Source organism: Poromitra crassiceps (genome assembly GCF_964638095.1).
Source record: "Poromitra crassiceps genome assembly, chromosome: 4".
Lineage (NCBI taxonomy): Eukaryota > Metazoa > Chordata > Actinopteri > Beryciformes > Melamphaidae > Poromitra > Poromitra crassiceps.
The window spans coordinates 16,157,795-16,173,730 of record NC_139626.1 but is presented as its reverse complement, the minus strand read 5'-3'; the positions used below and the strand labels follow the sequence as shown (position 1 = coordinate 16,173,730).

At 45.0% G+C, this 15,936-nt stretch overlaps 1 protein-coding gene across 3 annotated transcripts in view; it reads left to right on the top strand.

Moving 5' to 3' along the window:
- The window catches only part of LOC310774644 (protein shisa-6-like), a gene marked incomplete at both ends in the record, with an annotated part of 101,889 nt that overhangs the window by 83,111 nt on the left and 2,842 nt on the right, over window positions 1–15,936 (top strand). For all 3 annotated transcript variants that reach the window (XM_083634745.1, XM_083634744.1, XM_083634743.1), the window contains 3 exons: window positions 2,960–3,022; window positions 6,174–6,194; window positions 11,628–11,780. In XM_083634745.1, coding sequence (XP_083490871.1) covers window positions 2,960–3,022; window positions 6,174–6,194; window positions 11,628–11,780 — 237 coding nt within the window. The remainder of the gene's footprint in view (window positions 1–2,959; window positions 3,023–6,173; window positions 6,195–11,627; window positions 11,781–15,936) is intronic.

Genomic DNA, 15,936 nt, shown 5'->3' with positions numbered 1-15,936 from the left:
ACACACACACACACACACACACACACATTATACACACACACACACACACACACACACACACACACACATATATACACACACACATTACACACATTATACACACACACACACACACACACTGCCGAGAATAGCTGTCATTTATCACCTTTCTCAGTACAATGGGCTCAGTAAAGGGCCCATCGTTCAACTAAAGCACCTCCCCCAGCCGCGTCGCACGTCCCTCGCATTCCCTGTCATCCAAAAAGACTCGGGCGGAATAGGATGAATAGATGATTGGATGGAGCGCTTGTTTATTCTCCGGGTGGAATTAAAATGAGTCTGCGCCCCGGATGACAACACACCGGCAGTGATTACACTGCGCTCGGGCACATTAGGAGACTCAGCAGATCTAAGCGTCCTGACATACTGCACACAAGGAATGCATGCACTAGTACGCGACCGACGCAAACAGTCTGCTGACATAGTAAACGTGTGTAGTAGACACTCGACAGCTGTAGCAAACTGTGGCTCTCAGAGTCAACCCCACCCCCGCACCCCATCACCTCATTGCATGTCATCTCTCGAGACAGACTTTCGACTTGCATCAAAAATCTGTCGGCAAGCTCTGTGAAAAGCCGACTAACAGAGCTCGTAGGGGGCAGGCTAGTAGGGGCAGGCTAGTAGGGGGCAGGCTAGTAGGGGGCAGGCAGGCTAGTAGGGGGCAGGCTAGTAGGCGGCAGGCTCGTAGGGGGCAGGCTAGTAGGCGGCAGGCTAGTAGGGGCAGGCTAGTAGGGGGCAGGCTAGTAGGCGGCAGGCTCGTAGGGGGCAGGCTAGTAGGGGGCAGGCTAGTAGGGGGCAGGCTAGTAGGGGCCAGGCTAGTAGGCGGCAGGCTAGTAGGGGACAGGCTCGTAGGGGGCAGGCTAGTAGGGGGCAGGCTAGTAGGCGGCAGGCTAGTAGGGGGCAGGCTAGTAGGCGGCAGGCTAGTAGGGGACAGGCTCGTAGGGGGGAAGGCTAGTAGGGGGCAGGCTAGTAGGGGGCAGGCTAGTAGGGGACAGGCTCGTAGGGGACAGGCTCGTAGGGGGCAGGCTAGTAGGCGGCAGGCTAGTAGGGGACAGGCTCGTAGGGGGCAGGCTAGTAGGGGGCAGGCTAGTAGGCGGCAGGCTCATAGGGGGCAGGCTAGTAGGGGGCAGGCTAGTAGGCGGCAGGCTCGTAGGGGGCAGGCTAGTAGGGGGCAGGCTAGTAGGGGGCAGGCTAGTAGAGGGCAGGCTAGTAGGGGGCAGGCTAGTAGGGGCAGGCTCGTAGGGGGCAGGCTAGTAGGGGGCAGGCTAGTAGGCGCAGGCTCGTAGGGGGCAGGCTAGTAGGGGGCAGGCTAGTAGACGGCAGGCTCGTAGGGGGCAGGCTAGTAGGGGGCAGGCTAGTAGGGGGCAGGCTAGTAGGGGGCAGGCTAGTAGGCGGCAGGCTCGTAGGGGGCAGGCTAGTAGGGGGCAGGCTAGTAGGCGGCAGGCTCGTAGGGGGCAGGCTAGTAGGGGGCAGGCTCGTAGGGGACAGGCTAGTAGGGGGCAGGCTAGTAGGGGGCAGGCTCGTAGGGGGCAGGCTCGTAGGGGGCAGGCTCGTAGGGGGCAGGCTCGTAGGGGGCAGGCTAGTAGGGGGCAGGCTCGTAGGGGGCAGGCTCGTAGGGGGCAGGCTAGTAGGGGGCAGGCTAGTAGGGGGCAGGCTAGTAGGGGGCAGGCTCGTAGGGGGCAGGCTAGTAGGGGGCAGGCTCGTAGGGGGCAGGCTAGTAGGGGGCAGGCTAGTAGGGGACAGGCTCGTAGGGGGCAGGCTAGTAGGGGGCAGGCTAGTAGGGGGGGGGCAGGCTCGTAGGGGGCAGGCTAGTAGGGGGCAGGCTAGTAGGGGGCAGGCTCGTAGGGGGCAGGCTCGTAGGGGGCAGGCTAGTAGGGGGCAGGCTAGTAGGGGGGGGCAGGCTCGTAGGGGGCAGGCTAGTAGGGGGCAGGCTAGTAGGGGACAGGCTCGTAGGGGGCAGGCTCGTAGGGGGCAGGCTACTAGGGAGCAGGCTCGTAGGGGGCAGGCTACTAGGGGGCAGGCTCGTAGGGGGCAGGCTAGTAGGGGGCAGGCTCGTAGGGGGCAGGCTCGTAGGGGGCAGGCTGTACTTTTTTCCTTACTTGAGTAATTAAGTTGAATCAGTACTTCTGCTTTTACCAGTCTTTTTTTTTACACAAATAACTGTACTTCTACTTAATCAGAGCAACAATGTGATTAAATTTGGAATGACAAGAAAAAATTACACGTCTGTGCAATAGGCTAAGTAGGCCTAAATAACTCAGATATAGGGTCTGCAATTGTAATGTTCCTAATGAAGTATCTCATGCTTGTTGATTGAATTATTGTTTTGCACCTGCTGCTCACGTTTGAGATACTTCTGGCTCGCCTGGAAAGAAGGTGGGAGCAGCCGAGTACAGTCAGCCAATCAGAGGCAGAGAGGGGCGGGTCATGCCTTCGCCTAGTCTTCGCCATCATGGGAAAAGAAATATCGCTCCCCGTTCATTCACAGAACTTCCTGGTCCAAATGATGTCATAATGATGTAATTTAAAGCAGTTTTGCCATGGTGTCACTATTCCTGTCACTATCACCATCACTATCACTATCATTATTGCTCTCAATCTTCATTCGCAAAACTTCCTGGACGAAATGACATCATTGTGGCATCACTTGGACCAGGAAGTTGTGTGAATGAACGGGGAGCTCTCGATCCAGGCAAGATGGAGGGAAGCTAAACATTGTTCATTTTCATACACTACCGATTTATTTTGTAATTGGTTGAAAGTAGGCAAAGTGGCCCTTTAAGTCACATTTTAGTGAATTGTCTCTTTAATGATCACCTTCACTGCCCAATCTCACCTACTAACAATGTGCATTTGCTCAGATACAGAGAGCATTCCTCATGGCCACTGAACACATCTTTCATTACTTTTGTCATTGCAGGTACCCATCAGCACAACTATAACCACGTGGCTCTAGGTAGCCCCACACGCACACCTAAGAATGGTAAGAAAAGCTTACAAACTAGCATGAGGTTTCCCAAAAGAAATGACACACACAAGGGAATATGAATTCAAGCAATACAGCCGCTGTCCATCTCCTCTAAAAGAGAATACAGCTGCTGTCCATCTCCTCTAAAAGAGAATACAGCTGCTGTCCATCTCCTCTAAAAGAGAATACAGCTGCTGTCCATGTCCTCTAAAAGCGAATACAGCTGCTGTCCATCTCCTCTAAAAGAGAATACAGCTGTTGTCCATCTCCTCTAAAAGAGAATACAGCTGCTGTCCATCTCCTCTAAAAGAGAATACAGCTGCTGTCCATGTCCTCTAAAAGGGAATACAGCTGCTGTCCATCTCCTCTAAAAGAGAATACAGCTGCTGTCCATCTCCTCTAAAAGGGAATACAGCTGCTGTCCATCTCCTCTAAAAGAGAATACAGCTGCTGTCCATGTCCTCTAAAAGGGAATACAGCTGCTGTCCATCTCCTCTAAAAGAGAATACAGCTGCTGTCCATGTCCTCTAAAAGGGAATACAGCTGCTGTCCATCTCCTCTAAAAGAGAATACAGCTGCTGTCCATGTCCTCTAAAAGAGAATACAGCTGCTGTCCATCTCCTCTAAAAGGGAATACAGCTGCTGTCCATCTCCTCTAAAAGAGAATACAGCTGCTGTCCATCTCCTCTAAAAGAGAATACAGCTGCTGTCCATGTCCTCTAAAAGGGAATACAGCTGCTGTCCATCTCCTCTAAAAGAGAATACAGCTGCTGTCCATCTCCTCTAAAAGGGAATACAGCTGCTGTCCATCTCCTCTAAAAGAGAATACAGCTGCTGTCCATGTCCTCTAAAAGGGAATACAGCTGCTGTCCATCTCCTCTAAAAGAGAATACAGCTGCTGTCCATCTCCTCTAAAAGGGAATACAGCTGCTGTCCATCTCCTCTAAAAGGGAATACAGCTGCTGTCCATCTCCTCTAAAAGAGAATACAGCTGCTGTCCATCTCCTCTAAAAGGGAATACAGCTGCTGTCCATGTCCTCTAAAAGGGAATACAGCTGCTGTCCATCTCCTCTAAAAGAGAATACAGCTGCTGTCCATGTCCTCTAAAAGGGAATACAGCTGCTGTCCATCTCCTCTAAAAGAGAATACAGCTGCTGTCCATCTCCTCTAAAAGAGAATACAGCTGCTGTCCATCTCCTCTAAAAGAGAATACAGCTGCTGTCCATCTCCTCTAAAAGGGAATACAGCTGCTGTCCATCTCCTCTAAAAGAGAATACAGCTGCTGTCCATATCCTCTAAAAGAGAATACAATTGGCTGTGGATCAACTTAATCCTCGGTTGAGGTTGTCCCGTCCTTCGGCCGACGGAGCGTGTGAAACCTGAGACAGTCCCGCGCTGTTATCGAAAGCTGTAGATGGAAGGTTATTACCATAACCTCATGTTCCCCCATGAGAGGCATCACTATGAATCGCTTTTATTAGCGGTGCCATTTGTGTTTCTTCTTCAAATATTGCTTTGCCAAGGCTGGTCTGTAGACTGACAGGTGTGAAGAGCTGGTGTGGGGATGTAGACTGACAGATATGAAGAGTTCAGGTTGCATAAGAGCTAAATACAAGGAAAAGACAGGAGGCCAGAAGGTGACTATCCACTGCGTTGTGTATTTATTTAACTGCTGTGATCTCGCAATTTGGTTTACATTCTGTTTGTTTCAACCACACACACACAAAATGAAACAAGCGAAAATTCGCAATAGCTGTGACCACATATGCAAATTTCCAAATTGCAGGATGGCAGGGGCAGGAGTTATACAGCTAGAACGGCCCTCCTGTGGACATTTTGACTGTGTTCCATTTAATACATGCATACACGCATGCACGCATGCACACAGATAAGCAAACTGCAACTGTGGAGAAATGCCTTTGAGATCTATGGAAAACATGAAAAGTCCATTTGAACAACACATCTAACAGAGACTTTGATCACAAGCCCCATGAAAGGCTTCACATTTGCTAAATGAGGCCGAGTGGCCCGAGACTGAAAGCATCAGAAGGGTCCGCTCGCTGTAAAATGAAGAGGAGCAAATGTGCGATCGTATACAGTAGTGCAGGGGGCGGGAGATAATGTATTTCCCGATGTTTTTTTATATTATATATTTTTGATTTCATTAACAGAGCATGTGAACTTGGGCATAAGGGAAATTAATAATCCATCCACATACAAAAACATTTCGGCAAAATACCCAGATAAGCATTTTTTGAGACAAAATGTGATGAGCAACAACAGAAGAAAATAATCCACAACCTATTAATGCTAGGCTGTGAAAAAGGCTACCTTATCTGTAAAGGAGAGACTCGTGGGTAGGCCTACCATTGAACTAATTTTCATTCAAATGAATTGAGCTGAGAGGTCAAGGGACCCCTTTGAAATAGTTTTCCCTCGCCAAAATTTAACCTACGTTTGGAGCATTATTTGGCCCCCTTCCCGACAAGTTAGCATATTCTGCTTGGTACCAGTGGATGCTTTAGGTCTTCTAGTTTCTTCTGATAACAGGATCTGCACTGTAGCTTTAAAACTGACTCAGCTACAGCCATTTGATTGCCCGCGAAAATTGGGAGTGTTGGCAGACCACTCGCGGCCCACCTGCAGTACCTCCACGGCCCACTAGTGGGCCGCGGACCACACTTTGGGAATCACTGCAGTAGCAATACGTCGTTTGGCTAATTGGGTCAGTTATTTGTATTGGAGGGTTTTCCATAGCAGTCATGTTGCATGTTGAGCAGGTCATTCAGCTGCTGTGATGGAGGTTCTGTCTGTTTTGCACGGCCCAGTTAGATGAATAAAATGCTGGCAGTTTACGTTTGTGTTGCGCGTGTCTGTGTTTGTTATTTAAGCCTAACCCAAACCACAACCCTGACCTTAACCAAGTTGTTTTATTTGTGCAATGTAACTGGAAACTCGGCGACGTTTTCAAATTGACTGACATTTTCAAATTTATGTTGGAAAATGTCTGTTAATTTGAAATGTTATTATGCATTGTGTTTTTAATGTCACGTATCTGTGGTTTGCAGAAACGTAAACTGCCAACATTTTATTCTGGCGACTGGGTTGGTTTTGCACACCATCAACTTGTTTTCTGAAATATCTGTTTCTCACTTGGGTTTGGTAGCGCACCGATCATTGAGACGCGGTAAGTCGAACATACATGCATTCAATTGAGTATCAGTGCTCATGCATTTCAAGACGCATTCATGCAAGCATACACCGCACACCAACCCCTGCCTTTGTGGATTTCGTTGTTCGACTCACTATTGGGTGTGGTTCCAGACCTGATTTAAATAGTATAGTAGGATCATTCTTGTTGTTTGTTTTAATCTGCTCAGAGAATTGGGGTTTGACAGGTACATGTAGTGCAAAACAACAAATGCCAGCAACGTTGGGCACAGCTACGTATATGAAAGTCCATTTCATACACTTTTCTGCTCACAAGGCACTGTGGGAATTTCCCCGATGCTTATGAAACCCCACCCGACTGTTACTTTCAACGGCTTGAAACAAACGCCAAGATCGCAAAAAATATATATATATATACTCTATCCAACTATTTGACTCAGGTCTGTGTGGTTGTGCTGTCCGTCGTGGTATAGCAGTCGTGTGTGTTTGCTACTGCGATAGCTAACAGCATGCCACAATCGGAGTGAGTTTTGTCCTTGTGGATGCAGTGTGCAGACAGGTCCACTCACAGACTAAGATCCCCTCCCCTCCACGGCTCGCAGGACCTCTGCTGTCATACGGCCCTGCCTCCGTCCTCACATCACTCCCGTAGCTTGCTTGCTTCCTTCCTTCCTTCCTTCCTCTTCTGCTGTCTTTCCTTCTCATCTGATCCTCTTTTAGGAATCTCTTGTCTTGTGTTTGGCCACCCTACACATCACTCCATCTTTCTTCTCTTGTGTTTGCTCACCCTACACACCACTCCATCTCTCTTTTTTATTTATTTACCTCTTTCCCTTCCCTCTCTCCATCCTGCAGCAGTTAACAAAGCCCTATTCTGGCTGTCCGGGAGCCGCGTAGCTCTGCACTGCGTGAAAGACTCACAGCCCACAGGGGAGACCGAGATAGAGCCAGAGTGCGAAAGAAAGAGAGAGAGAGAGAGAGAGAGAGAGGGGAATACTAAATGGACAAGAAAAGACTTAAGGAGTGAAGGAAAGTGGGTGGCAGCGGAAGGGCAGATAAGAGAGTGAGCAGAAACATGGGCTGTGAATGAGACAGACAGCGGATGTTTGTGTGAGGCGGAGATAGGAGGGCTTTGGTCCAGCCACCCCAGTGCACCTTCCTGGCATCATATCACGTTGCATCAGTGGCGGCCTGTCTGGGCCATTGCTCCCCGCATCATCCCAGATCACATCACACACTCTCACCGCCAGGGTCACTTTCCAGCAGACATCTGTTGTTTGGTGTGTTGTGCGCTGTTTCCTCCTGTCAAACATCCTCACCTGTCCAGTCTGCCCCCCACCAAACGCTCGCCGAGTGGCTGACGCGACCGCCTGTACTCCCCCCTGTCACTGCCACCAGCAGGTTGGAGCTTTAGAGGCGCAGCCGTGTTTTGAAGGCCGAGGGCAGAAATGACCTCAGTGCCCCTGACCAAGGCAATGGCAAAAAGAACTGGAGTTTGTCTCTGGGCGCTGCACTGCGGCTGCCCACTGCTCCTAGTTCTAGGAAGGTTCCTAGTAGAGGATGGGTCAAATGCAGAAGATGAATTTCACTGTGGGGATAAATAAAGGATAACGTAACTTAATAAGCACCTGCACAGTTTTTCTGGCTAAGTAATGTGAAACTGAAAAAGGCAAGGGGCAAGAGAGGAGGTAGCTAATACTGTATTAGGAAGCATAGTTCTCTTGCTAAAGTAATCTGGCCACGATAAATGATCTAGGTTCACGACAGTAGCTTGGCTGCTGACCTTCCAAGTTTAAACCTGCCATACGAGCTTATGCATGATCATGAGTGAATGAAAAAGTCACGCATTGCCATCCAAATGTATATAACTTGGATAGTTAGCTAACCTGCACTCCCAAACAACTGATTCCTTAGCCCCACCCATGGAGGTTTAAAGGATGGCTTTACCGTGGGGAATATGAATATATATTAAATCTCACACCCCTAAGGTTTTCGAATCCGTTGAAATTTTTGAAATTGGAGATTCACTGCCAGAGATATCAACCGAAATCCACTCTGTGTGTGTGTGTGGGGGGGGGGGGGGTGGTGGGGGGGAGGTGCGGGTGCGGGGACTCGAAATCCTACATTTCCCACAATGCACTGGGCTCGCGTGGCCTTCGTTTCCATGCCCACCCCTCAGGCATTTGGCTGATATCAAACTCCAGTAGGTGGCGGTAATGCACATATATGTTTGCCAACCGCCATAAAACTCAAAGAAGAAGAAGAAGAAGGCTTCGACAATAAAACATATAGAGAAGAAGAAAAAATCGAAAATAAAATTGCCTCCAAATTGCACCAAATTTAAACCGAAGTATATATGTCGGGAGATGTCTTCATAAAAAAAAATTCATGCATTTTAAGGCATTACGCGCATCTGATGTTGTAACTATTTTCTGTAAAAATGTGTAAAAACGGGTACATTGCTCAGCGTTGATTTCGTTACTTCAACGCACCTACTACTAGATGTAAAATTTGACGAGCTTTCCAATGCCGCCAGTCCCGTGTCTGTCCGTGCTTCCGTTCCCGAGAAAATCGTCTCTTTGCAAGGAGCTATGGAAAGCTAACCTAGCTACAGCAGGCTAGGTGGTGGAAAAAGATGGCTGCCTTTTGCTTTTGTTCAAGACCTCTGAAGGGGCGTGGAGGACCTCTAGAGGCGGGACCATGGCTCACAACAATTGTAGTTCATAGGTCCTCGACTTCCGCAAGGCGGACTTGGGCAAGATGACGCGAAACGCGTCGGCTGGCCCAAAAAATATGTGAGAGATGCTTGATATCTCTGGCAGTGAAGCTCCAATTTCAAAAATTTCAACGGATTCGAAAACCTTAGGGGCGTGAGATTTAATATATATTCATATTCCCCACGGTAAAGCCGTCCTTTAACTAAACCAATCAGATTATTTATGTAGCCCTGCCCCAAAGAAATGTGTGGGTAACACTTTACAATAAGGTACACAAAATGTACAGTAGTTACTAGGGAACAAATGAGGAACTATTAGTTCATGATTAGTTAACGATTAGTTAAAGTCAGTTTGTGAAAATAGTACTTAATCTTTATGGACCCTGGAGCTTTGTCAGAATCCTCACTGGAATTTCTTAAACAGACTTTGAATTGCTGAATCTTTGCATTAGTTACTATTTTTGTTTCCCCTATTGTAAAGTGATGCATCATACTGAGTAGTTCATGAGTACTGAATCATTACTTAATTATTACCTGTCCACAAGGACGTAATGTATGGGGGGGAGGGACACAGGGGTCAATGCATGTCCCCCCCCACTTTTTCAGAAGGCAGTATTGGAACCCTGCACTTTTTGTAACTCCTACGCCAAAGTTACTGTGTTTCAGAGGCTGCAACAGTCCCATTTTTTAAAGTGTGAGTGAAGATACTGAGATCATATGAAACTAGAAGACCTAAGGCATCCATTTATACCAACCATGTCATGCTAGCTTGGTGGGAAGGGGGCTAAATAATGCTTCAAACTCAGGCTAAGTTTTTATGAGGGAAAACTTGCATGACCATTTTCAAGAGTCACTTATCTGAATGAGAATGGGTTCTATAGGTACCCACAAGTATCCCCTTTCCAGACATGCCCACTTTATGCTAATCCCATGTAGTTTTGGGGGGAAACCATGCCGTTTTCTTGCATGCAATATAAATGTGTTATTTTTGCCTATTCTATTTGAATATTTCTGCATACTGGGATCCTTAAACAGTCTTGGAATTGCATGAATTGGGGATGACTGGAAAGCTGAGACTCTTGTGGATTCAATGAGCCCAATTGTATTCATATGATGTCCCTATAGTTGCCATTTCATTGTAGTGAGAATTTTTTTTTAAACTAGACCTCACTGTATAAAATGACCTATTCTCACCTCTAGGCTAATCTCACACACTCTTGAAACTTTACAACCACAAACTAGAGGTGTGGGGGCATTCAGGGGATGTATAGCTGGGTTATTCTCTAAATATTATAAATAAATAATATTCTCTAAATTATAGAATGAATGGGGACATGTCAAAATTATGAAAAACTAAATCATTGTCATGTTTAGTTCTACCTAGGGGTATCTAAAAAACGCCCTTTTGAGGATTTGAACCTGTATCAATTGTGTCCCCCCACCTTTGAAATCAACTATTCCATTACTCTTTTTGTGTCCCCTGATGTAAAGTGAAACATCATACAGAGTAGTTAAAGAGTACTCAATCATTACTTAATTATACCTATGCTTAATAATACCTAACAAATAAATACAAGAGTTGTTCCAGGTGAGGTTTGAACCTGCAGTTTTTGGTCAGGTTCTCTACCAAGTGAGCTAATCAGACTGCTGAATCACATCGGTAGAGCCTATACTATGTATCTGCAGAGCCGGAGACCAAGTACTTCATAGTTTTGAAGGTATATTCTACCCAAATACTACTTTCTGTCCAAGTACTTGTAGTTTTAAAGGGATATTCCACCCAAATTTCTGTCCAAGTACTTATAGTTTTGAAGGTATATTATGTCCTTTAAAATCATAATAGAAGTAGGATTTGGCTGGAATATACTATATAATACAGCTGCTGGCTGAATATACTATAATTTCAAAATAATTATTCCACCCAAATACTATACTTCATGTCCAAGTACTTAGGTACAGTATATCCAGCCAAATACTACTTCTGTCCAAGTACTGATCGTTTTAAAAGAAAGAATATACCTTGAAAACTATAAGTACATGGACAGAAAGTAGCATTTGGGTAGAATATACCTTTGAAACTATATGTACTTGGACAGAAAGTAGTATTTGGGTAGAATATACCTGTCCCGGCTGTGCAGATACATAGTATAGGCTCTACTGATGGACCTGATTCAACAGGCTGGTTAGCTCATGTGGTAGAGAACCTGACTAACAATGTTGAGCTTTGGCTTCAAACCTCAGGCAGAACATCTCTTGTATGTATTTGTTAGGTATAATTAAGTAAATGATAATGTAATGATTCAGTACTCATGAAGTACTCAGTATGATGCATCACTTTACAATAGGGTACACAAAAAGAGTAACTAATGGACAGGTAATAATTAAGTAATGATTCACTACTATACTCACGAACTGACCATTAAGTGGTGATTAACTACTCTACTCAGGAACTGACTTTAACTCATCAATAACTAATGATTAGTTCCTCATTTGTTCCTCATTAGTTCCCTAGTAACTATTCTAAATTTGTTGTACCTTATTGGAAAGTGTTACCGTGTAATAACTAAAACTCTGCCTGCCACCACTCACGCTTCCCTTCCCTAACGTTAGCTCAGAAGGACGGCCTTCCATGATGGTCACCTGTGGTCTGCTCCTGGATGCCTTTTTTGGGGGAGAAGTCAGCCAGCCCATTGTGTCCTCTCTTCCCTGTGCTCTGTCTGTATGTGTCTCTAGAAAACAATCGGATAAGTGGCATCCTGACCTCGCAGACGGAGCCCTACGACCTGTCTTTCTCACGCTCCTTCCAGAGCCTGTCACACCTGCCGCCCTCCTACGAGGCGGCCGTCAAAGCCGACCTCAGCCGGTACTCGTCCCTGAAGAAACTCAGTAGGTCCAAGTTGCACTGCACTAACGCAAGAGTAGGCTCCCTGCCCCGATGCCCTGCATGATTGAAATGACCGCATTACTTATGCTTTCCTGACTGGGAATTAGTGAGCGGATCTGTTGGGCTTCAGCTATGAGAACGTTTTGCCTGCTGTACTCCAGACGTCAAATGCTAGAAAAATGTCTTAACAGCTTTAGATTGAGTAGACATTTGAGTGGATGGAGAAGGCCTGGAATCAGAGTCAGAAAATACCGACTTCTCAGCTATGATCCTCCATCTTATCAGCCGACTCATCTCAAGAAACCGTGAGGCATTGGTATTCCATGCTTCCCTTGTCTCCTCTTAAAGGCTGCACTATTTCTTTGGAGCGTATAAGTGCATTAAGCCGCTTCTCGTGGCTGGCCCGGCTCAGTATTGATTTAGTGGTGCCACGCAGGATTCTGCTGCGTAATGAGGTCTCATCTCATGCAAGATTCTGCTGCGTAATGAGGTCTCATCTCATGTAGGATTCTGCTGCATAATGAGGTCTAATCTCCCACAGGATTCTGCTGCATAATGAGGTCTCATCTCATGCAGGATTCTGCTGCATAATGAGGTCTCATCTCATGCAGGATTCTGCTGCGTAATGAGGTCTCATCTCATGCAGGATTCTGCTGCATAATGAGGTCTCATCTCATGCAGGATTCTGCTGCGTAATGAGGTCTCATCTCCCGCAGGATTCTGCTGCATAATGAGGTCTCATCTCATGCAGGATTCTGCTGCATAATGAGGTCTCATCTCATGCAGGATTCTGCTGCATAATGAGGTCTCATCTCATGCAGGATTCTGCTGCATAATGAGGTCTCATCTCATGCAGGATTCTGCTGCATAATGAGGTCTCATCTCATGCAGGATTCTGCTGCGTAATGAGGTCTCATCTCATGCAGGATTCTGCTGCATAATGAGGTCTCATCTCATGCAGGATTCTGCTGCATAATGAGGTCTCATCTCATGCAGGATTCTGCTGCGTAATGAGGTCTCATCTCATGCAGGATTCTGCTGCCTAATGAGGTCTCATCTCATGCAGGATTCTGCTGCATAATGAGGTCTCATCTCATGCAGGATTCTGCTGCATAATGAGGTCTCATCTCTGCCACGCAGGATTCTGCTGCATAATGAGGTCTCATCTCATGCAGGATTCTGCTGCATAATGAGGTCTCATCTCATGCAGGATTCTGCTGCCTAATGAGGTCTCATCTCATGCAGGATTCTGCTGCATAATAAGGTCTCATCTCATGCAGGATTCTGCTGCCTAATGAGGTCTCATCTCACGCAGGATTCTGCTGCCTAATGAGGTCTCATCTCAGGCAGGATTCTGCTGCCTAATGAGGTCTCATCTCACGCAGGATTCTGCTGCATAATGAGGTGTCATCTCATCGTATTCTCTAAGTGGAGGCTTGCGTAATTTTATCATGACTGCCCCACTTCCCTGCTGGCTTGCAGCCAAGGATGACGTCAGGGCTCGCTCTACACTGGCTCGCACTCCTAGCTACCAGGCAGGCACCATTTCAAACAAAATGCCAAACGGGTTGACAGGATGCAAGGCTATTTAATGGTTCTACCGCTCTTGTGCTTGAAGAACACTTTTACTTTTAAGTTTATGATAAAGGAAAATCAAATTAATTCAATTATGAAAGATAGTAGCCCACAGAACATGTTTGCCAAAATGTTAAAATGAAAAAGTATCCCTAGGCAATGTCAGTCTGTCCTTCAACCTCTTTCTGCTTCCAAAGTAAATTATTTGTTGCAGCAAAAGGCCTGCGGTTTCCTTTTGTCGCTCAGCTGGTGTGTGCACACTGATAGATCATGTACTGATAGATCATGTACTAATAGATCATGTACTGATAGATCATGTACTAATAGATCTTGTACTAATAGATCTTGTACTGATAGATCATGTACTAATAGATCATGTACTGATAGATCATGTACTGGTAGATCATGTACTGATTAGGGATGTCAATTTTCGGTTAATTTCACTTTCGATTAACCGACGCTAATAATCGATTAACCTATCGGTTAATTCATAATTTTTTAATATTAAATTTTTTTTTTTTTTTTTTTTTTTTTTTGGTCTATTTACTCAATGAACTCATGCCCAAACAAGGCGTGTCTATTTAGATGCTGAAATGTTAATGCTTTTTGTGTTAGAATTTCTAACACAAAAAGCATTAACAAGCATTAACAAAAAGCATCAACATTTCAACACAAATTCTTTTTGTGTTAGAATTTCTAACACAAAAAGCATTAACATTTCAGCATCTAAATAGACACGCCTTGTTTGGGCATGAGCTCATTGAGTAAATAGACAAAAAAAAAAAAAAAAAAAAAAAAAAAAAAATTTTTTTTTTTTTTTTTTTTTAATATTAACTGATAGACCGACAGCAATAACCGAACAACGACGTTAGCGACGGTTAATCGATTAACGGTTAACCGTTGACATCCCTAGTACTGATATATCTTGTACTGATATATCATGTACTGATAGATCATGTACTGATATATCATGTACTAATAGATCATGTACTGATAGATCATGTACTGGTAGATCATGTACTGATATATCTTGTACTGATAGATCTTGTACTGATAGATCTTGTACTGATATATCATGTACTAATAGATCATGTACTGATAGATCATGTACTGGTAGATCATGTACTGATATATCTTGTACTGATATATCATGTACTGATAGATCATGTACTGATATATCATGTACTGGTAGATCATGTACTGATAGATCTTGTACTGATATATCATGTACTGATAGATCATGTACTGATATATCATGTACTGATAGATCATGTACTAATAGATCATGTACTGATAGATATTGTACTGATAGATCATGTACTGATAATGTACTAATAGATCATGTACTGGTAGACCATGTACTGATATATCTTGTACTGATATTTCATGTACTAATAGATCATGTACTAATAGATCATGTACTGGTAGATCATGTACTGATATCTCTTGTACTGATAGATCATGTACTGGTAGATCATGTACTGATATCTCTTGTACTGATAGATCATGTACTGATAGATCATGTACTGATATATCTTGTACTGATATATCTTGTACTAATAGATCATGTACTGGTAGATCATGTACTAATAGATCATGTACTGATAGATCATGTACTAATAATGTACTGATAGATCATGTACTGATAGATCATGTACTGATAGATCATGTTGGATTGTGCTAGACGGAAGAGAGAAAAGTGTTTCCATTGTTAATGAAAGAGAAGACTGCTGCTGCTTATGAATGTAAATTGGTGTCAAATTGAAGTAAAGTGCATACTGTAGCGCAGTACACATCATGGGTTATTCATTGAGTTTGCATCTGGTTGATGAGATTGCGATGCCTTGCCTCGATCTTGAACACTACTTTGCTTTGCTGCACCTTAACAGGTGGCATAACCAGTGCTGCACCTTAACAGGTGGTATAAACAGTGCTGCACCTTAACAGGTGGCATAAACAGTGCTGCACCTTAACAGGTGGTATAAACAGTGCTGCACTTTAACAGGTGGCATAAACAGTGCTGCACCTTAACAGGTGGCATAAACAGTGCTGCACTTTAACAGGTGGTATAAACAGTGCTGCACCTTAACAGGTGGTATAAACAGTGCTGCACCTTAACAGGTGGTATAAACAGTGCTGCACCTTAACAGGTGGTATAAACAGTGCTGCACCTTAACAGGTGGTATAAACAGTGCTGCACCTTAACAGGTGGTATAAACAGTGATGCACCTTAACAGGTGGCATAAACAGTGCTGCACTTTAACAGGTGGTATAAACAGTGCTGCACCTTAACAGGTGGTATAAACAGTGCTGCACCTTAACAGGTGGTATAAACAGTGCTGCACCTTAACAGGTGGTATAAACAGTGCTGCACCTTAACAGGTGGTATAAACAGTGATGCACCTTAACAGGTGGCATAAACAGTGCTGCACTTTAACAGGTGGTATAAACAGTGCTGCACCTTAACAGGTGGTATAAACAGTGCTGCACCTTAACAGGTGGTATAAACAGTGCTGCACCTTAACAGGTGGCATAAACAGTGCTGCACTTTAACAGGTGGTATAAACAGTGCTGCACCTTAAC